This window comes from Helicoverpa zea, chromosome 31, assembly GCF_022581195.2.
Source record: "Helicoverpa zea isolate HzStark_Cry1AcR chromosome 31, ilHelZeax1.1, whole genome shotgun sequence".
Taxonomy (NCBI): Eukaryota; Metazoa; Arthropoda; class Insecta; order Lepidoptera; family Noctuidae; genus Helicoverpa; species Helicoverpa zea.
In genome coordinates, this window is record NC_061482.1 from 10,705,373 (window position 1) to 10,728,521 (window position 23,149).

Consider the following 23,149-nt stretch of genomic DNA (forward strand, 5'->3'; position numbering starts at 1 on the left):
AAAATACTATGGGAAGGAAATAAACTGAATAAAAGTGTGAGTTTTTAAGCCATTTCATTACATTATAGAGGGAAAAATGATAAATATGATAAAGATATAGAGATCCCTCACAGCACAGTTAATACTTATGTGGCATCAGTAACGCAATGAGGTAATGGGACAGACCAAACTAATTCAACCACTATTTTATTTTTATACATTAAAAGGTTTTATTATTAGTTAAAAAATCTTTAATATAAGTTGTACTTACCCAAACGCCGTCTCCATCGCAAGCCATCTGGCGCACTTGACTCTCCTGCCTCGGATGAGCTTCGAGCGAGTGCAGTAGCAAGCGTGAACGAGGCTCTATGACATGAACCTTGTTACGATAGCCACACCATACTGTACACCCCACCGCACTTAGGCAACGTACTGAAATATTTGTTTAGTATTAACCACACTAATATTATAAAGAAGAAAGATTTGATTGTTTGTTTGTTTGAATGGAGTAGACTAAGAAAACTATTACGACCGATTTTGGAAAATTTTGTCACTGTTGGGTAGCTATACTATTCCCGAGTAACAAAGGCTATATTTTATAAAAATATAAAAAATTCCCTCGAGACGCGGGTGAAACCGCGGGGAAACAGCTAATATTGTTATACTTATGAAATATAGGTCGAAATATCACGAGAGTCGCTGAGCAGAAGCCATTTATAAATATCAGTGGGGAGCCTCTTTACCAACAGTGTATATTAAAGAAATACATATATTACAATTTCTCTTTGACTGCGATGCTAGGACATTTCATATATTTTAATTCGCTAGCAAAAACTAATATTACATTCAAACGAAAATTATATCGACCTTTCTCATGCTCATACTCCGTCACTGCTTACCAGAGCACTTAGGGTCGCCTAAAGTGAGCAGCCAATACTGTCCAAAGTCCCACTGTCCATCCGCATGCCTCGCGAAAATAGCGACGGTACCATCAGCGAGTGCCACGATGCTTCGAGACGCGCAAGCTACGATGGCCAGTATAGCGTCATTTAACTTCACCCTGCAGAATAAAATAAGGAAATATAATAATTGATATTCGTTTTTGTTGATTGGATTTCATTTGTGTTTCGTTTACCTGTATGTTTGTTAAAATATGAATAGTTTACAGGGGTAAGCGCAATGGAAAGGAATATCCAAGAGCGTTGGTAACTGGGTGTTTATATTTGCTAACTAATGGTGCAGAACAGTTGACAGATATAAACTGGTAGATAAACGAATAGATAAATTATATTCTATCAAAATGCTATAGTCCTCATTTATTTGAGATGATGATTGAAATAGCCAAAACCTAAAAAGTTATGTAATAAACCGTCAGTTGCACAAAGCTCCATTAAAATTAAAGCTTCATTAAATCTATTGCTAATACTTTTATCTTGTGAACAAAGAAAGAGTCAGCAATCGATTTAAAGAAGTTTTAACTTTAAAGGAGCTTTATGCAACTGACGTGTAGGATCAAGAAATGAACAATTGCTCAATACATCTTGAGGTCCTCCAACAACATCAAAATCTTGACAATATCCTCACCTAGCCAAGCACTTCTTATAGTTGCCAACAGCGGAGTGTACATAAAGGTTGCCACTCTTAGTCCCGAGCCACATCGTCGCCATAACGGTGGACATTTTACGAGACTCTTGAGTGGCTTCTGTTGGCGGGTCCGTTTTAGACTGCTGCTGGGCGAATGCCTCGATGCCGGGTTCCGGGGAGTTCAGATGTCCTCCTAAAACAAAATATTAAAAAAATATATAAGAAACTCTAATAAATAGCATTTAGCGTTTATCAGTCTAAATTAAAAAATACATTGTCTCTCTGGATGATTCACGGGAAGCGACCGAAATAAGGCTTGTCGGGTCCTTTTGCAATGTAGAAGGGACTTATTTAGTTTGTAGTTGGATACAATTGAATAGAGGATGCGGTTCATTTGTCCATTCTTGGGCAGTCGTTACGGGAATTTAGGGTCCAGAAAGTCTGACAAAAGGGTATCATGTTGCCCGGCTAACCGAGTTGAATAGATTTGGCCATTGGAGGGCTATTGGCGTATTAACTGACTAGCGGCTCGCCAAGCTAGTGCGAATACAAACACGTGCGATAGAACACTCAACGTTACGGGAATGGGCCCCAGATTAGCAGTGGTTCCAACTAAGCAAGCATATGTATTTCAAACTAAATTAATCCTACATTATGTGCTTATCGAGTTGCCCACTAAAGACCCCCTCTAAACAATGTATTGTTTCTCTATAAACTATATAAATCCCTATATCCCTCAGTCACACCATCACGCATGACTGATTGAGCTGAAAATTTGAGCTATTGCTATTTAAGCTTTGAAGGAAAACTATGTCCTTCTCCCGGTAGATCCGGGAGAAGGACATAGTTTTTCCATCCGACTACGAGAATCAGTTATGTTGAGGCGCGGGCGGAAACTAGTATAAAATGAATGTACGTATGTATTTACCATTAACAGGTGTGGAACTGAGCGGCGGGCTGTCGGGCGCCGGCGCGGCATCGTCGGCCTTTACCGCCGGCTCTTCGCTCTGTGGCTGCGGAGCCGTTTCGGGCTCGTTCACTGGCGTACTCGGCGGCGTCAGTATTGGGGCTTTGACCTGTGAAGATATTTAGTTATATACTATTTGTATACAATGTAAGTTCTTGAATTAGATGAATGGATTATATATTGTATATAAAGACTTGCTGACTTTAATTTGAAACTTATTCCCCTTTCCCGTTTTGCTGAATGTTTGTGATCAAACTTATCGATACTACTTTTGTGGACATAGGCTGAATAGAATTGAATAATCATGCGTGCTCGTATATAGGGATAATTGTTTCATAATAATCTTGTTCTGGCTATACTTAAGGCGAGAAACATCATACGAGCCCTACCATAGAGACGCGATGATCAAGTATACATAAAGCGGTATATTTATGTCGGAGCAGATGCAACTGCATTTTAAATAATCTAGTAATGAGATTAAATAATGTTACTTAGCTGCATCCAATGATATTGCGAGAAAACCCTAACAAGGAAAAGGCTAGGCAGATGGTACATAATTTTACTTACCAAGCGCGTGGTGCCGACGACGACGGCATCCTTATCACCGTTCTCTTCGCTACCGTTGTTCTTCGAGGTCACATCCACGGAATCTATTCTACCGGCACAGAACAGCGACTGCAAGAAACATACGACAGTTGGAGAGAAAGTTGAAGTAAGACGTCTTGAGGAAACCAGGACTGTCAAGTATGGAATCACAGTTGTTATTAGCGCTCAATTCTTCAATGTGAGAGGTGACATGTGTCCAGCAGTGGGACGATAAAAAGGCTGATATTGATGTGGTGAAAAGTAACGAATTAGACAAACATTTCATAGGTTGCTGTTTCCGACAGTCTCATTTCTTTTAGGATAACAATAATGTATCTTATTAAGAACAGCCCAGTGAATCAAGAACCAAAAAAAAGAAGTGAATTAAAAAGCGATTTAAATAAAGTTTGACTAAAGCCTGAAAATTGGCTCTAGATCATCTGTACATCGATACTTGTGTAATGTATGTAGTATTGTGTAATGTAGTATTGGGTTGAAACTTATTTCTTATAGGCTACTTTTACACAATAAACACATACAGGGTGTCGTTTCTCGCTGGCGCCAGCGATTCTCTCCTGATATTCCCTGTAGTCTTCAGCCACGGCGCCCGGCACAGAGGCCACGCATAGAATATGTTTATCCGTCACCGGGAACGACTCTATCACCTCCGCTGGGTTGTTCGCGTCGATAATCTGAAATTAATATCGATTTTAGGACATATTCGTTTAGTTTTGTGATAAAGTACACCCATGAGGATTGTTACGGGCACGTGTTTTACTGATTAGTAGTTTTTAATTGTCCTTTTTGATTTCACGTGCTTAAGAAAGATACCTCAAATGGGCATTCAATTAAATGTAGTATAACTTTAATTACTTAACAAATTGTAACCCTTAGTTCTAAAGTAACAGATATCAGGTAAGTTTATAAAGCTATAACTTATAAACCAATCGTGTGCCAGATGTTTTCGTAGAAATAATATAATAGGATCTTTCTTACCATAACAATGCCCTTATTCTGGTTGCTGGAACATATCCAGACTAGGGATGATAAGTTTTTTTCCGTGTATTCAACGTTCTGAGTGGACTGCAACTGCTGGTTTATTTGTTCCACTTCGGGAGAATGGACCGACTGAGCTTTGCTCATCTCGTACGCTGAGGATAAAAGGTTTATATAAGTCATTAATTTTATAAAGGTAAAGAGATGTTTGTTTGACCACACTAATCTCAGAAACTGGTGGAATAATTAGAAAAATTCTTTCAGTGTCAGATAGCTGAGCACGGTTATAGGCTTCTTTATATCCAGTAGCACAGAGTACTTTATACAGAAGCGAGGGGAATAGCTTTACTATTTATACTGACTAGATACATATAGATGCTCTCCACAGAAGTTAAATTCCTTTAGCAAGTGATTAATTTCTTTATTAAAATGTTTACCAACAGCTTCCGTGTACAATTTGGCTAAAGTTAAGGTGACTAGGTAATTAGTGACCGATACTTGAACACATGATTCTACTCACGATCGCATACAACTTTCTCACAGAAACTCTTTTTTATAATCTTTACTTTAATATAAATGGTTTAAACTAGACTTCGCCAGATCTTTCAGACAGCTGTTTTGCTTTTTTGAATAAACCAATGAATATAAAAAAGTTGTTTGTAATCATGACCAGAATAACGTGTTTAGGTATCACTCACTAATTATTAGTCACCCTACATATTATTAGAAAGACTGTAAAGCACTGGTTCTCAGCTGAATCCGGTTAGACTGGAAGCCGACCCCAACATAGTTGGAAAAAAGGCTCGGGAGATGGAATGACTTGCACTAATAATACGAAATATTTACCTAGTGACATGGTGTTCTCTGTCTTGTCGTCCTGGTTGGCATAGAACACACTCTCTCCGACCATACAACCACCATCAGGGGTGCGGCCCCCGTTCAAATTGACGGCGGCTGCACACAGCAGTGTCATACGGGGCTCGTTTTCAGCTATAGGTCTGTAATTGAAAGTACTTTTAGAATGCAATATAGGACAATAGGTAATCCTAATATTTATTAAATTTTAATATGTTAACATTTTTGGTATGAAGCAAAGGTACGTCCGTCACAAGACGACGTCTATGAAGAAGAAAAGTATGTAAGTAGACCACAGACTCAGCCTTTCAACTTACAATATATAAGTAAATCATAATCATAAATGAGACTATGTTGTTATTGTAATTGATGTCTATGAACGTTTTGAGACTACGACTAACCTGCAAAACACCGGTACGGGTACCGGGACGCCGCCCGATGAAAGCGACGTGACCGAACTGGGGCCCTTTTGTCCCTGGCCGCTCTTGCTGGGCAGACTCCACCCGTAGGCCTGAGTGCGCCCGTCTTCTTTGCGGACGTGGGCCCGCACCTACACGCACACACACGCAATGTGTACGATATCAACGTAACACCCATACAAACTCAAGGAGAAGCGGGGAAAAACAAACACAAATATAAACGTACATATTTAATTAGCGATTAAAACCATATAAAGTAACTATAAATACGAAACACTATACACATGCCTATAACTAATATCACTTAATGTCACTAGCACTGTTCAATAAGTTGAAAACTGTGCCGTCATTGATTCAGCTGAAAACAAAAGAAAGGAAAGGAAATTAGGTACAGGGAGAGGAAGAAATGAAAATAAAACACAAACAGAACATTGGGTCCAAAGATGGCACATTGAAAACGAACACACAAGTCTATGGGAGATGTACACTGGATGAAGTGAAAAGCATCTCGACAGGGGAGCACAAGCTGTGGTGATGAGTGAGCTACAGCCTACGCGAATGATTGTTCTACTGCAAAAGTGGCGAACTGATGTTTATGAGTCGACTGGCTAATTTTCATCTTTCCTCTTTTTTTTTCATTTTATCATGTTTTTGTTGCAAAGACTCAGTTTTCAATGCAGACTTTAGCTAATAAATGCTTTGTATTTGTCGTTTTTGTTATCAATGTAAATAACTTCACTAGGTATTGTAAAGCTCCGCGTACCGATAAAGAGTTTTGTGAGAATTTAAAGCCAATTTGCGTGATATTGTCTGCTTTAAAAAGTTTTATAAAACCATTCAGAACCCATCTAAAAGTGCGTATAATGGAGTAATCATGTTCATATGAAATGTATGTGATTCCTAATATTGGGAATATCTAAAAGGCGAACAAAGAGCGAATCTTCTTAAAGAAGGTATCGTACGAATGAAGAAACGAGGCGGCATATGTATAGCGAATACGTATCTAGTTATAATTAGGGTGCAAATTATTATAAAATACATACAAATATTATGAAAGAAAGAATGTAAAGCGACAGGAATAGTTTAGTTAGATATTAATAAATACACATACATACAAAATTAATTATGGCCGGTTTCTGAGCGAGCATCTTTGTCGAATAAACCGCCGGCCGGCAATGGTGCTCGGAAACCGGCTTTATAAAAAGCTTAAGAAATAACACGATTTAGCCAAATAGGGATGTAAGTTTGCTTATACAAGGTATGTATAAATAAGCGAGAGGCCTTCTTTGTTGCAGGGGTCTTTGCTTTAATTCAGATAAAGCCTGAAGCCATTGTTTTTATGACAGTTTAAAATAAAAAAATACGCGTAGCTTATTTATACAGGGCATCAACGGCCACCACCATCAAAGCCATTGGGAAATTCACTAGATAACCAGAACGGTTTTCATTTTATTCTATTTATCTGCTAATCAGTTTAAATAATACTTATGCATACAAAAAAAAATCCTTTACTTATTTTATTACGAGTAAGTACTTTTATTATCACCAACCTCTAATATACCATTTATATTCATTGCAATTTAAGCTAAGTATTATCCCAACATACAAATTCAATAATCCTTCATTCCCGCTAAAGAACATACCTGTCGGAACTGCTCGCTGCGTTCATGTCTCCTCGAATGATGGTGGTCGGTCAGCTGAGTCTCGAAAAAATCCGCCTGAGTTCTCGAGTGACGCATAGATGGTTGAGGAGCGGCAACCGCGCGGAGGTGAGGCGTCGACAGCGGTCGTTGTGGACGCTCACTTGAACTGGAAAGATTACATTATTGTATATAAAGGAAAGATGGACATCTATAGAAGTAACGTGGCAAAAGAAACGTGGTCATCTATATTTGTAAAATTAAGAAGGAAAATGTTTTTGTTCGAACTCTAAAGGAACCGTTTTAAATGCTTTCACTGTTAGAAAGCCAGACTATCTCCGAGTAACATCTAGACTATATTTGGCACAGGTACGGGAGTAAATCCGACGGACGCGGCTGAAACCACGGGAAACAGCGGGTAATATAATAAAACAAACGAAAGATGCATATGATCTTAATTTGTTAATGGAATTTGTTTATTTGTTTTAGCTAACGATGCCGTTTTGACATATTATTATATTATCTTGTTATGTTCATAATGAAATAGAAGACGCATTAATGATCGCAATCAGCATTAAAAGCAAGGATGGTGATGATTCAATGGCAGTGACTCAGCACGAGACTTTTGGAGTGTAACACAATAGTGTATTATCGAAATTTTTGCTTGCTCAAGATTATTATCGTAATAAAAATATGTGCAAAGCAGATGCATAGTTATGGACGGCACGTACATTGACGTATATTCTAGCGAAACGCAAGAACATTCATGTAAATAAAATTTGATCTGCACAGCATGTCTATGAGAGTAGCACAAATAGATAATGCACTCCGAACCAATGTCACAATTACATGGTAGGTGCAAGGTACAGTTAAATGATACGCAATGAATGTTCGGAACGACCAAATCGACTTTTCAACGCTCAGCTTTAACTTATAGGATTGTATATATTGAGTTTCGTTTTTAATAAACTCGCGTTTTACAGTCTTTACAAGGCTACTTGTATGTTTACATATTTGATTCGCAACATAAGAGTATTTTTAGCTGTGCAACAATTGCCGAGCGAGGACAAGGTTTTAGACTTAAGTGGCACGTAAAGCATTTTGTTTTTTTTTTTTTTTAAGTTGAATTCTTTTACACAGATATACGCCTGTAAATTTGTGTACATACGTGATTCTCTATTTCTTTATACGTGTAGCTATCGATCCAATTTCAATGAATTTTCAGTTTTTTTTATGTTGGTTAATAGGGCCAAGGTTGATAAATATTAATTACTTATTGAACAATTATAACTAGTCTAGAGCTAACATAACTCGACAAGGCCACAGAGCAGTAATTGCAAAGCCAGCTACTCGCCTCAAAAAAACATACATTCGCAACATAATTAAACAATTAATATAGCCATGGCAAATAAAAGCAAAATTAATAGATTATATTTTTTGTAATTTAGAAATATAAATGTCAGGTTATAATAAATCAGGGACAGAATCAACCGGCTAGTGCATTTAAGTTAGGGAATTTTAAAGAATATAACAACCGATTATGATGAATCTATGGTAGTGAGCCATATAGATGACAATTTTATTTATGTCATATCTCTTTGAGCTCCTTTTTAACTGTCTCAACTTTTAACAATACATATTAGATCATTTAAACATTCGCAGAATTGCAGTGCAGTTCATAATATTCGCATTGGCTTCTTTTATGAAACGAGGAAAGATTGTTCTATTTCATCTTCAAATAAATAAACGGCTTCAGCCAATTCATTGTACCACTGCAGGGCTCAGGCCTCTTCTCACACAGAGAAAGAATGGGCGTTAACCTCAAATACATGTTTGAACACAAATATAAACACAAGCGCTCAGCAATATTATCAAAGACAAAATACAGATCAGACACGTCTTCTGTACATACATAATGACAATAAACATCTTAGCAACCGGATGAATAACAATGCAGTAAATAAAAATATGAAATAAAGCTGAATAACTACAGATACCTACGTTATAAAGCAAATCAACAGATGGATAGGTAATTGGTATCCGCCGTAATGAGTGTTTTTGAAAAGTATAATAACGGTTATGGTATACATTTTGTTTGTCTTTGGGCAAACACGGTAAAACAGCAAAAACGATTGAGATGGCATTTGGTATACAAGCTACACAAATAAAGTACTAAAATAATGATGCATAGATTCCATGTACGAGAGGTCAGGTCAGAAGTAATGGCTAAATCGACAATAATTATAGGGGTGAGGTGAATAATCTTCAAATCCACAATATGCAGAAGCCTAAAAGGGTTATCATTTATAATGTCTCAATATTGTAAAGACATTTTTTCTCAACGTTCTTGAATATATCTGATGTTGCAGATTTTTCTTTTTTACTTGGAGTCGCAGGTATATAATGAAATATGTTGACTGTTCGTTTTAGAATAATAGGTCAAAAGGGGTCAGACAGCCTCCTCGATAGAAAGCCCTAAGTCTTACAACAAAAGCTGATCTTAGGTATCTAGAGCCTCCTGCCGGGGCTGCGGGTTGTTCGAAAGGGATACCGCGGCCCTGGCACATAAAAAGGCCTACGACGGAACACGACGGTTTTTAGTCAGTAAGAGTCTAACATCCCCTCACCGCTGCTAACCCACAGCGGGAGGGGTCATTTGATGATTTTAGATGTCGTTAAAAAAAAGGTATCTAGAGCCTCTGCGAACATTCTAGAAGCATCACCTACGTATCAGACATCGGCGGGCCATTATAATTACCTGAAGAGATTACTAAAAAGCTTCCATATGCTCTGTTTGTTCTTCTTATCCATGGTAGTCGAGTCTACGCGGCTCGCGCGCACCATCTCCGTCCAACGAACCGCATCTTGCAGCTCCATGAAGCGTTCCTGTCATAACGTATTACACAAGTTTTAAGTAAAAAGATCTTATTAAAAGTTTCGTGTTTTGAAAAAGTTGATTCAGTCGAAGACTAATCTTCCACTACTGAAAAACGTTATACCAGTTCGCTACAGAGATGTGCAGAATCTCGCCACAATATTATCCTTCTTATATTTAAAAAGTAAATTATATACTCATTCAAAAAATAAAAGAGAAGCTTTATGGTCGGCTGTAAGAGAACCCAATTCTGGGTTCAACTCACTTTTATATAAAAACTTTCTGTATTTTTTGTCGTTTCGTATATGAAGTGTAATCTTATATTTAAAAATTAATTGCTGCTCGTTAGTCTGGCTAAACCACGAGAATGACTGGGCCGATTTAGCTTATTTTGGTTTTACAATGTTAATACAGGTACGATGCGAAGTTCGCGGGATCAGCTAGTAAGGAATAAATTATATTACCTTATACTGGTTGCGTTCCATGAGCACTCTGGCCATTTCGACGCGCGTGAAGCGTCGGCGCTGCGCCATCGGCACGTCGGCCTCATCCTCGTTGTTGTCGCCACCGCCCGCGTTCGTGCTCACCGTCTCCTGTCGCATGGCCACGCAAAAACTAAACATCACACTTATTAACAAATCCATTGGGAACTCTGGAAATAACCCCAATACGTGATACCAAAGAAAAGAGTTAATGTAATATCTTCATTGTCATCAGCGGTAAACTGGATAAACCGCTTTATATGGAGGCTTTATAGAAGGCCTCAAACCTATACAGATCAAAATTGAAACCCACTTTATCTCCGTGCCTGCACGTAACCCTTAAGCAAGACTCAATACCTATATCTTCAATCTATGCTTCAAGCATTACCTTGTCCAATAAACTGGTGGATCCCCGCTATCATTTGAACATCTTAAGCAGTCGTTACGGGTCAGAAGCCAATTGGGTTGCTTGGGTAAGGAGGTCAGATAGTCAGTCGCTCTTTGTAAAACACTGCTTCTTAGCTACAGTTCTTAGTTGTAGTCCAGAAAAGACTATGCAGATCATAAACTGGTCCTGCAATTGAAAGCCAACCTACCTTCAAATGCCTGACTTCTTCCTCCAGCTCAGTGACACGGTCACGTAGCTTCTCCCTCGCGGAACTGAGGTTGGCCACCTCTTCTCTGAGGATCTCCAGCTCGCCAGTCATTTCGTCCACCTTCACTATCAGGTCATCTTTCACAACGTTCAATGCGTTCTTCGTGGCTAACAGCTCGTTATTCTCCAGAATAAGATTCTCCACTTCCTTGCCCATTCCTGGTAGGTGAAATGTTTGTGAGTTTGGGCAAAATAATATACGAGTGCCGGAAACGTTAAAAGTGATTTCTCTAATCAAGTCTCCTTGAATCAAAATCTTTCTGAGTTGGTAGAGTAGCAGGAATATGAAGACAGAATTTCATAGCATTTAATTTCAAGAATAGAAGGTATGTATATGTTCATAGATTGAAGTCGAGCAAGATTGTAGAATTGTAGGAATCTTTTATTTCACTTACTTGCATCTTGCGCTTAGGAAATCGCAAGTGATCGTTAGGCCCGTCACACACTTCGCCGCATGCGTTAGCAACAACAATTTGATCGCGTCAACAGAAATGAAACACTATGTACTAACATTAATGAAACGACTATAAGTGGCATACAAATTGCAACGATATGCGACGCAGTGTGTGAGACGGTCGTGATTCACTAAATATTTTTGGGCTGCTATTTTTTTCTTACTACGTTTAATGGTAGCGAAAATTCAATCAGTAGTCTATAAATTACTTACCGAAATAATTGTCGTTAACTGCAATCATGCGTTGATGCAACATTTTGTTAGAACGCATGGAAATAGAACGTACAGTTATTAGTATTTTATGAAAAGTTATTAATGTCCAATACTAGTTAAATGCTCACACACGACGCCACTTTAAGTAGACATAAAATCGCAATAATTCATTGCGTATTTCATTCTACAATAAATAAAGTTTACGAGCGAAAGATTATATTTCTGTCAGCTCTTCTATGTTCTAAGACACAACTAACACACTAATATTTGATAGGTATTGCAAAGATTTCATTCATGCAAGATAGCTTTTGAGTAAAGCGACCAAGAAAAGGGGAAATAAACCTGAAACCGATAAGGCCATGTCCTAGGAAGATTAGATGACATTCAGTATTGTAAAGCATATCTTTACCATAACAATGGTACAAAGATGCTCGACAACACTAGCATAAACATAATAAAATCTTTGCTTAATTATTGAGCTGCAATTATTTTCATATTATTGTTTACCGGGTTTCTAGAAAATCAATCAGGAAGCAATTGACAGTTTTAATATTTTCTTATAGGGTGATTTAAATGGCCTCATGAGAGATATGAACGCACTTACATATTTATAAATACAGCTGAACAGAATGGACACTTGAGATTGGACAATATTAAAAATGGAGTTTTCTAGAAACTGGGCGTTTGCAACAGTAAAAGCAATCAATACTGAAATCGTCTGATATTGCAACATATAAATGTGCTAACTTGCTTGGAACATAAGAACATAAATTCTACTACATAAAATGAGCGATACCTTGTTATTTCAGACATAGAAATACTAAGTGGCGTTGTGTGTCTGTATACGATATGTTACTGATATATACGTATTTTTATGAGATTATACTTTAACCACTATAAACGATGTACATATTTTCTCAGAAAATAACTTCCCAAACAAATATTGGTACACATTACTGTGTACTAAAGTCTACAGCAGATCGACTGCAGCACAATAATTAAAGCGTCGCAGCGACAACGACACGAACGACGAACATTGAAAATATTTAGCTATCAAATGTACTGGTGATCCATGAAAGTCCCTATATGAAAAAAGCAGCATATAAATAAGTAACAAATGAGCAAGTTTGTGCTCGGACATTTATCCAGTTTAGTGCATATTAAGATATCTGCTTTTTCATAGTAGCAAAAGTGTGCACTAATCTCATAAAAATACAATAGGCTACGTACAATAAATACTTCAATAAAATAAATGTTAAACCGAAATTGACAAGTAAACCGAAAATCAATAAATATCTACATGAATCGATAAAATATTGTATATTTATAATAAATATTTACAACTTAAAACCAGATAGGGTTACTGCAACTGAATAAAGCAGGCTGTATATTAGGTACAAATTAAAATTAACAACATAGTTTAATTAAAAAATTAGGTCAGCTGTGAATTGCGAAACATACTGGTTACTTCAATATAAAATAGAGCAATATATTATTTTTATTAAAGTGTACTAAAAAGCATATTTCAAGCTACTTGAAATAAACAAAAGGTGCTCAGTTATTTCCAGCCACCATTTAATGAGACAAACTTTTTAAGTTTTGCGTAACATTTTGATCACGGATTCGGAGTATCACTTTAATTTGCCGATATAAATTTTTGTTCGTCATTTGAATTGTGAAATGCTTATACAGGAACTAAAGAAGACTGAATGTCAGGTCGGTTTACAAATTCCAAAAAAACTCCTTTCTTTTTTACCTCAAGTATTTACTTATAACTAAAGTATCTACAAATTAAACGCTACGGTAACATAAAAAGTTTGTCGAAACGAGTCTATTAGTATACAACGATAAGTTGCAAAGCAGTAGCACTTACCAGAAGATGCATACTCTCCGGGATGAACCCAACTGCCTGTTAGAGAAAGCTCATGGTTAACACATTTAAACAATCAACACATAGTAACTAAGTGACATGCCCACAGACAAATCATCAACTGATTGAGTCATTTCTTAGCTGCCTTTAAATAGGCTTCAAGTAAAAAGACGAAAGTGTATAAAAAAGTTTCGGTTCACCTTTCGAACCTCCAAAATCTAGATTTCCGTAACTAGCTACCCCTTCCTTGGGCGGCATATTATCAGGTTACGAGTATGTTATTAAAATAATACTACACCCATGTTTATACAAATAAAGTATCTTTGTACTGCTTAGTATTTGCAGAAATAAGATCCTTCAAAAAGAATAGCTTGTGTGTCTTATATCAGGTTAGAATAACAATGCCATTTAAGGATCTAAGTATGATTGCGTAGTTGTTTAGTTGCAGTTACCTGTGATGTCGGCATCTTCGCCTTCAGCAATGCCCGGGTCAACATCCTGGAATGCCAGCTCTTGATACAACGTGTTGCCGCTTCGTTTTTCGCTCTTTGTCTGCGATTTCCCAGTGTTGGGAGCGTTAGGGGGCGCCACTGGCGATGTTGCCTTAAAAAACAGATAACAGCGATTAAAGTGATAGCTAAGTTAATTAATAGCAGCACATTTATACATACATAAAATATCTTAACACAAAGCGTATAAAATGCGGTTCAGTTCACTACGTGATCACTGACTTACGAAGCCATTAATTAATACTGCAATATCAACTGAATACGTGTTGAAGTCATTACGATCACGAAACTGATTTATGTGTCTGCCAATCCCACCAAAATAATAATTCAGCCTCGTTCAAAACTTCAAATAAATGTACTGGCCGTTTACACGTTTTGAATTTGGAAACGTCAACGCTCAAGACAATCAAAGTGCTGTCAAAGTAATTTTTATAATATAAAATGAAATGTTTTTCAAGTGCAATTAAACTACTGATTATACTGCTTTCCATGATTTCCGAAGTGGCGTGCATAAAATGTTATCAGTGCTCGTCCACAAACAACCGTGGATGTTTTGGTTATAACTTGAACAAGGCTTATTTGAAGGACTGCGATGAAGGTTCTAAAGGCAAGCCAGTGTGTCGGACACTGTCTCAGATAAATCACTTTACGCCTGCCCAAGAAGTGATTATAATAAGAGAATGTGCGTACGTGTACACCGAACCGCTCAACTGCATGCAGTCAAAATTTAATAACGTACACTATTCATACGTCTGCGAATGTAATGTAGACGGCTGCAACTCTGCCATCAATGTGAAACTCTATTGGAAGATTCTCATGTGTTCCCTGGTGTTGGCGATTATTATAAAGTAGCCACTAATTAGTTTTGTAAATATGTAGTGTAGGTACTTAGTTGTAATAAATTCGATCGCGCAAAATATATACCGTGTTTATTTACAACTCAACAAGGTTATCTTTGTTGTAAGCAAAGATCTGTTACGACATATTCGTTTCAAAATGTTAATCTGTTAAGATTGGTCAAGAACTACATTACTAAAGCCAGTGTTATGAGTAATCACGCAGTCACTTTATGAAAATTGTTACTGTTAAAAACCTCCACCATTCTATGCATCCGATCTCCGATGAGCTTTTTCATAAAATTGATAACACAAAATGGTAAAGGTAAGCTTACTCGTACCTGACTCTGTTGCGTGATTGGGTCAGTCTGGTGCGCGCACTCCACGGTCCTCACGGCTGCCAAGTCCGAGCCGGTCGGCGGTGACGGCGGAGACGAAGACAGGCTGACGGGGCTGCCAGGCATGCTCTCTGTTTGCTCCACATTGTGCATAGAGCTCTCCAACGATGCGAAGCCAAACGATATAGGGCCTGGAGCGAGATTTTCAACATCATATTACAAATTGAAACAATACACAACCTTAAAAAAAAAACATGTAGAAAAATAAGTTTTAGCTGAGGCTAACATCGATCCCGACATAGTATTTAATTCATCAGTAATTTGGTCAGAATAAAATTGTGCAGTATTGCGCAACCTTTTATAAAGGTTAAAAACCATACCCACTTATTTGCATAAACATGTGTAAGTATGAGAAAAGCTTTATTTCTGACGTATTTTGTTCGAGTTACATAATGCATATTAAAATTATGTCATTACCAAAGAAGATATTTCAGTGATTTTATAGACATAAAAGCTATGGGAGTGACGACAGGTCCACATTCCGTATTACAACAGATATTCAAGGGCGACTGGTCCACTTAATAGTTACATATAGTCCAACAAACACCTAAATCAATTGCTCATTAACATTTTTTGCGGCCAAAACATCGGTGGCCGTTCAACTATGGTAAAAAATTGTAAGGTTTAATACGAGTTCTAATATTCTGAGAGCAAAAACTACTAAGACGACTTGGGGCATGTTAGTATATTTAAGAAACTCTCACGGTTATTGAATTACTAAACGTCTATCTTGGGTAGTTTTAATATACAGAACGTCCAAGAACCCCAAGAAAAATAAATCTTGCAAAGTTATAGTTTTGTATAAACTCACGCTTAATAAAGAGATCGTACGAATATTAATTTGTCGGAATTCGGCCTATTCAGTATTTTTAAACAGACTTCATTAATGCCAGTATTCGAGTGTTGCGTTGTGAGATATTTTATGAGCTAGTGTGTTGAAAGAAATGCGTTTATTATCCAGTGTTACAAAAAAAAAATGGAAAACGATAGCGATTGTGTAGAATACTCTTACACCTACTTATCCTAAACCTAATATAGCTCTTCATATAAAAGGCGTGACATTGGGCATAATGTCGGGCTTCACATAATGAAACACATATGCCACGTGGCAGTCGCTCTTACGAAAATAGTTTTCATCATTTGTGATTATTTTCTCCTGTAATAAATTGAATTACTATATGTCGTCATTTTACTGACGTTTATATGAAAACATCAGACGAGACACATGATGCAACTGGCCTACGTTAATAAATGTTAAGCCGCGGTAGGTAACCACGTAGCTAATTGCCTGCCAGTTACACGAACATTTTATTTATATTAAATACTAGAACAAATCAATATTACTGAAATACTTGAGATCCAGAACCTTGATACAAAAGCATTTTCACTTATCACAGCTATACTAAATTCTACATTACATTCGGTTTCAGTGTAATTAAAACCGCAGTTTCATACTTTTTCAAACGATATCTAGCAGATATCTTCTTCTTCTTCCGAGCCTTTTCCTAACTATATTGGGGTCGGCTTCCAGTCTAACCGGATGTAGCTGAGTACCAGCGTTTTACAAGGAGCGACTGCTCTATCTGACCTCCTCAACCTAGTTACCCGGGCAAGCATATACCCCTTGGTTTTTTGGTATCTAGCAGATATAGAGATATAGAGACCAATACAATATCTACGTGCATCAATAATGAGCCGATCAATACTTTTATGTAAATGGGGCTCGTGCATTTACAACCATTGACCTGGACTAGTTTTCAGTCTAAATTAAATCTGCATTCAAACCACAGTACGGTTTAATTCTAACGCTGACCTTTCCGTTTTGTGAAGCCAGTTCTGGAAACCGTGGAACGGATAGAAGTCTAATTAGAATTTATATTGAACCGTCAGTGAAGTGACACTACTGAATGCTAAGATTTTTTAACCTATTTTCTTTTTCTTTTTCATGGCGTGGCTCCATGTTCGAGGCGGAAGATTCTCACAAAAAATTTGAAATCAGTTCTAATGTTTGTTTCAGTGACGAGCACTACTAAGGTTTCAGTAACAACATTGTGTAATTTGTTGAGATAATATCAGGTTGCTAAATAGATACATTCGGAGTTAAAATAATTGTATTTGTGATGAAATGCTTACTTAACAAACAAAATCAAAAATAAAAACTTACTTTAAAACCTACTTCAGAACCAATATTGACTGTTAAAGTAGAAAATAAAATTAAGACTTCAAGGCTTTCATTGAGCGATAGTACATTATAAATTCAACGTATTCCGATATAAAACCATTAGGGCTAACAAGCTAGCACGTTGAATATGTCTGTGGATCGTAAATACACATTCGTACTAATGGAAAGTGCAGACAGATGCCACGATGAACGCTCGATATTTAAACCTAATTGACCAATCGCTTTCCCGGATAGATCTGTGCGATGTGTGGAATGCGGGAGAGGGTAATCTAGTAAGTAGATCATTCAGTAACATGTAAAAGAATATAATAAATGGCAAAAATCTATTCTTGAATTTATGTATTTATTTATCGAATGCAAATAAGTTAAAAAGTTTCATAATTCGATCTAGGTGTTAAATGCTTACATTCACACTTATTGGTACTAAGTTTGGTAACTTTAGTAGAATCAAAGACAAACTGTCAAAGTTTACAACGCTTAGAGCCTTCACAGCGTAAAGCGGGTAAGTGTTGGAGTTCTATCGTAGACTTAGGGTGTGTCTACACGGTGCATGTAGCTGGAACAAGTTAACATGCGCAAGGGACAAGAGCACGCGGGTGGGTTTTTTGCTTTGGTATATGCGCGAGTCGTTAGACCAGCACGTTTTTAAAGTGCATGTAACTTGCGCATGTGCCTCAACATGCGCAAGCTACTTGCACCGTTAAGATGCACCCTTATCTCAAAAAGGTAACTCACCACTAGATCTCATAGGGTTGAGGCCAAGTCTTCCGCGGACCTCTCCCCGGTCGCTGGCTGTGCTCATCAGGAGTTTGGTTCGTTCCATGTAGTCCACATGGGTCTTGAACAGTTCATTGTAGCGCTCGTGAAGCTTCGAATATTCCTGCGGACAATTACATGAACTCGTGAGACTAGAAACGAATATTTTACGAGGCTCTTTAGTTTTTGAAGTCGAGAGATTTAAATAGATGAGATGTATGCGAGAGGACGTTCGTTGTCATGCGTGTTCTTTCGAATCACACGAGTAAATTATTAGATTGCAATGAGACTTCTAATTTCCTACTTAATGCTTATAATATGTTAATCTAAGTTAATCTTATATGCTAAGTGTACCTTGATAAAAATAACATTAAATATCTCTGAAGTAACGCTCGCCTCAGAACAGTCAGCCATAATCATTATCATTTGCTCAATACCTAAGTAAAAAATTTAACTCTAAAGTACATAAGACACTATACTGCTTGACATAGCTTTCAAACTGGTCCAAATCAATTATAATTTATCTCCTAAAATTAAAGTGAGCCACATTCTGAAGTGATCGTTCTTTCATAAGGTTATAATAAATTAACGTGCGAATTGTTCCATAATACCAATATCGACCGTAACCACATTGTGAACTATTGATACAATTCAATTTGCCTTTTGACGAGCCAATTGAATAGAACAACATATGGTATCGAGCTAAATAGCATCTTATCATATCTTGTTACATTGGTTCGAGGGGTCAATTAAGTAATACGATTTCTTTTCAATTCGATTTCATACAGATTTAAATTACGGAGACAATTTCTTCTAGTACGTAGTAGTAGATAAACTTTTGCGTTAGATAAAGAAGGTGACAATTATCTGAGATTCAAATGCTTATGAGGAAAGTCCTTTAAAATTTTAATTGAAAGCGTACATAACTTGAACCTCATTAAAATATCATTTGTGAAATAGGGCAAGTACCCTCTGAAATGTGACCTGGTTTTCAAGTAACCTGTACTATTCCTACGATAAAAAAATGGTAGTAATCGTTATTGGATTAGCACAAGAGGATTAAATTGTTTGCCAACGTATTACTTTTTCCCTCTATCTCATAAAATGTGTCGAAGTTTCATGTGTCAATCGATTGGCAGTCATGGAAATAAATATTCCACCAAAAACATACATAAAAAATCGGCCAAGAGCGTGTCGAGCAATGCTCAGTGTAGGGTTCCGTAGTTTCCCGTCCTATCAATAATGGTGTACTTACAATATGTATAATTGTCTTAAGCACACTTACAAATTCCCACTTTACCAAATTATAACAATGAAGACCAATGAACGACAGAAAATGAGAGAGAACAAATATCAACCAGAGACTAACCGAACTGAATAAAACTATCAAAACTCCGTTGATCTCCAAAACAAAAGAAATTTTAACTATTTTTTTATATTCATCGCGCTTTTCAATTTGGGGGACAGTTTACTGCACAATCCTTGTGAATACCTAGAATGTCTATTCGTCATGACATCTGACGAACCTCAGTACCGTATGCAGGTAAAGCCATTCTTACAGCCAGTTTCTTCATCAAAAGTAAAAGCCAAAGTAAAAGTCAAAGTAACGTCTAAAGTAAAAGTAACGGTCAAATTAATTTTTTCCATTAGTTTTGCTGTCACTTTAGCCTTGAAAAAACGAATTTGACCGTTACTTTTACTTTAGACATTACTTTGACTTTTACCTTTGATGAAGAAACTCCGTAAGCAGTCAGACCAAGAAACAACCGTCGATCAAATTGCTAACTTCCTTGGTTAATGTGAACAAAGATGGTAGCGGAATTAAACATCTAAGGACAAATACTCTAGTTCTAGACCAACAACCATGATGAATGGCTATTATTGTGAGATCACTGTTTTAAAACTTCGTTCAATTAATTTTTAATAATCGAATAAAAATCTAAACTAAGCGTCGCAACTTCTTTAATAAATAAAAATAAATCAACAATCCTCTATGATAGATTGTCTATGATATAGGCTCTATCATAGACAGTCGATTTAAAGAGCGGAAATCAAGCTCCAGTTTTTTAACGTTTAAGGTTTTGTGTGCTGTACCGCATATTGTACCTTATTATAACAATGCAATGTTCGTGGCGGTCGTCAAGTCAGCGTAACAAGTACATATTGGCACAGACAACGCGATATTCTATGTGCAGCCTCGTGAATTTGTAAGATATACACTGCTCGTAGACAGCTAAGGGAACAAAATTACTAAAATAACTTTGAAGAAAAATGCATTTATGTACCTTAAAATATTGTCTGTTGATGTAACTAGATAACTGAATATTATCAGTTCTGTCTAAGAGATCGACGATTGAGGCAAAATTCTCTGCAGTCCAAGGAATCAACAACCAACGTATTTTTCTTTATAATATATTTTTTTCTTGGTTTATATTTTATTAATCTAAAACAGATGCGTCGCAGGGAAAAATTAAAACTAACGGGGAAATCGTCAGAACGCGAAAGCAGTATAGAAATAAACTTTTAACTTGCTGTGGTTACTGAATACAGTCTTGCAGTATGTCCAACAATGCATACATCCTTGTCTTGATTATTCGCTACCTCTACCTTGAAGGTATCACCAATTACAATCATAATTTTGAGTCATTATCTATATGTATAGCGTTATCATCGTTGGAAGTAAGCCATACCGACGTAAGACCTTGGTATTGTCATGCTTTGATTATAACATTACAATACAATTTTTGACAGTCCATTTTTTTTAATTGTCTTATGAATATAATGACAATAATGATTCTCTCTCGCATCTAAGTGAAACACAGTAGTAGAAGAGTGTCAGATTTATAAACACAAAAAGTTTTTGGTCTCTGCAGTGCAAGTAAACAGTAATTCCTTCAAATACCACTGGCTAACACTGGTCCTGTCAGTTCAGCTATGCTAACATCATTGTGCATTGTTATTCTTTACCTCCCTTTCAATGCAGTAGTACATTTATGCCTACTAACTTACCTTTTTCAATTCATTTTCCCGTTCTTCCAGCCTGCTGGCGTGATCCAAAGAGTTCTTATGCTTGAGTTCCAGCATTCTGACAATGCTGTCTAGGGCCTCCAGTCTACCTGTTAGTTCTTTCCTCTCGCCTTCGAAGTGATCTTCCGCCTCGAGCAACTGTTGACAAAAGTACCGGTTAAAACCAGATCAATGTTTAAAGACACACGGTTATAGATTTAGTATAATCATACAGTTTTATACATACAGCTATTGCTGTGGATATAAAACTCAAATAACCATCAATTATTACCGGTATAATACAGCAAATTTTAATAAACATACAAAATATAATTTTACAAAAAATTGCAGTAGTGGTTAACTTGCACAAACAAGTTTCACTTTGAAATCCAAAAATGTAACCAACATTATTAAGTATTCCAGTAGCAGGCTAAAATATCTTGACATTACAAAGTTACAAAGAATTCAAAGTTAAGAAACCAACATTTTATTGCACAGGTTTCTACATTCAAGTAAATGCCAAATAACTTTGAAGTTAATATTCTAGATATTGTTTGAATGAAGGTGTAATTATATGATTCATTTCGAAAGATGTGAGCTAAAATCGCACAAATAAATTAATTAAGACCAATTTCCGCATAACCAAACTGCTCCCGGAGCATGCAACTGATTTCAATAACATTTCATTAGTACATAATTACAAAATCTTGTTATTTTGTTAAAAAGCTCAATTGCAAGTTGTGATTCAAAAGATTATCTGCACTAACTAAAACCTATCTGCAATAAACTCCTACAATTATTTGATGCGTTGACATAATTTAAACTTAGGAACATTATCTTTGTATATGTAAGTTACCTAATAGGCAACTACATATTACATTTCTCCTTATTGTGGCAGATGACATCATAACCATTGTTTTTTGTGAGAGTTATGAGTCACTATGTAAATTAGATAATTTTATCATTATTTAACAACATGTATTCAAAAACATGTAGTTCCCGCCGTTCTTCTTACCTTCCCACTCAGAGACATTTAATGATTACTTAAGTCACTCCTACAAATCCTTCACTAAGGAATGGCTTAAGTAACCATTAAATGTCTGTCTGTGGGGACGTTAGTGCCCTGTGGGGGCCATATTAAATCTTTTCGTTTCCGTAAAATTAGTTAAGTTGCAAGTAACGTACAACTAATTGAAATAATAGAAACAAAGGTGCATCCTTTTTTTAATATATCCAAGGGATTGAAATCAGTCAGTAAATACATGGAAGGCAATGTTTGCAATATTGGTAGGATATGAAGCCCATATGTTTAATTTTAGTTAGTATGTCATTCACAGGAAAATCAAGCACTACATATTATAAATTGAATTTTAAATAATGCTTTATTTCCTTTACTACAAAAGCACTGATAAATAATAATAGTTCGTACAAATCTGAGGACTATAGAAAAAGTAAAATATTCCTACGTTTGTATGATATAACATATACATATTTATGACACATACTGATGTTAATTAATTTAGACTCCTGCCCTAGAATGAGCAGAAGATAGAGTAACTCTGGTGATTAAGCGTGCCTTTGTACATTACCTTTATGTATTTCGTGTGTAAAAAAACTTGCTAACATCATAATGAAAACACATTATCACCGTCTCGGTTAAAGCATATAAAAAGACGAGACCTTTGGTAATGATGATCATGATGAAGAATAGACAACTTGTTAAATAATTGGAAAATATATTGACTTTGTCATGTCTATTATTGTCAGATATACATGTTGAGCTCCTGAAGGAACATGATATAAAAAAAGAACTAAAGCCGAACCATCATTAAAAGTGACTGTAAACAAAAAGCAAAAAAAGTAAACATAATTATTGTCAATAATTTAA

At 36.5% G+C, this 23,149-nt stretch overlaps 1 protein-coding gene across 5 annotated transcripts in view; it reads right to left on the reverse strand.

Moving 5' to 3' along the window:
* LOC124644797 (JNK-interacting protein 3) overlaps positions 1-23,149 on the reverse strand; it is a 33,957-nt gene that overhangs the window by 9,046 nt on the left and 1,762 nt on the right. For 2 of the 5 annotated variants that reach the window (XM_047184363.1, XM_047184366.1), the window contains exons 2-20: positions 21,265-21,420; positions 18,235-18,379; positions 15,261-15,448; positions 14,027-14,177; positions 13,578-13,613; positions 11,705-11,722; positions 10,979-11,196; positions 10,365-10,493; positions 9,784-9,911; positions 7,029-7,194; positions 5,368-5,516; positions 4,958-5,109; positions 4,112-4,266; positions 3,655-3,807; positions 3,098-3,205; positions 2,492-2,639; positions 1,564-1,756; positions 879-1,039; positions 251-411 (exon numbers count right to left, since the gene is read on the reverse strand). In XM_047184363.1, the coding sequence (XP_047040319.1) occupies positions 251-411; positions 879-1,039; positions 1,564-1,756; positions 2,492-2,639; positions 3,098-3,205; positions 3,655-3,807; positions 4,112-4,266; positions 4,958-5,109; positions 5,368-5,516; positions 7,029-7,194; positions 9,784-9,911; positions 10,365-10,493; positions 10,979-11,196; positions 11,705-11,722; positions 13,578-13,613; positions 14,027-14,177; positions 15,261-15,448; positions 18,235-18,379; positions 21,265-21,420 (2,715 nt within the window). The remainder of the gene's footprint in view (positions 1-250; positions 412-878; positions 1,040-1,563; positions 1,757-2,491; positions 2,640-3,097; positions 3,206-3,654; positions 3,808-4,111; positions 4,267-4,957; positions 5,110-5,367; positions 5,517-7,028; positions 7,195-9,783; positions 9,912-10,364; positions 10,494-10,978; positions 11,197-11,704; positions 11,723-13,577; positions 13,614-14,026; positions 14,178-15,260; positions 15,449-18,234; positions 18,380-21,264; positions 21,421-23,149) is intronic. The other 3 variants (XM_047184364.1, XM_047184365.1, XM_047184367.1) reach the window with 3 other exon arrangements.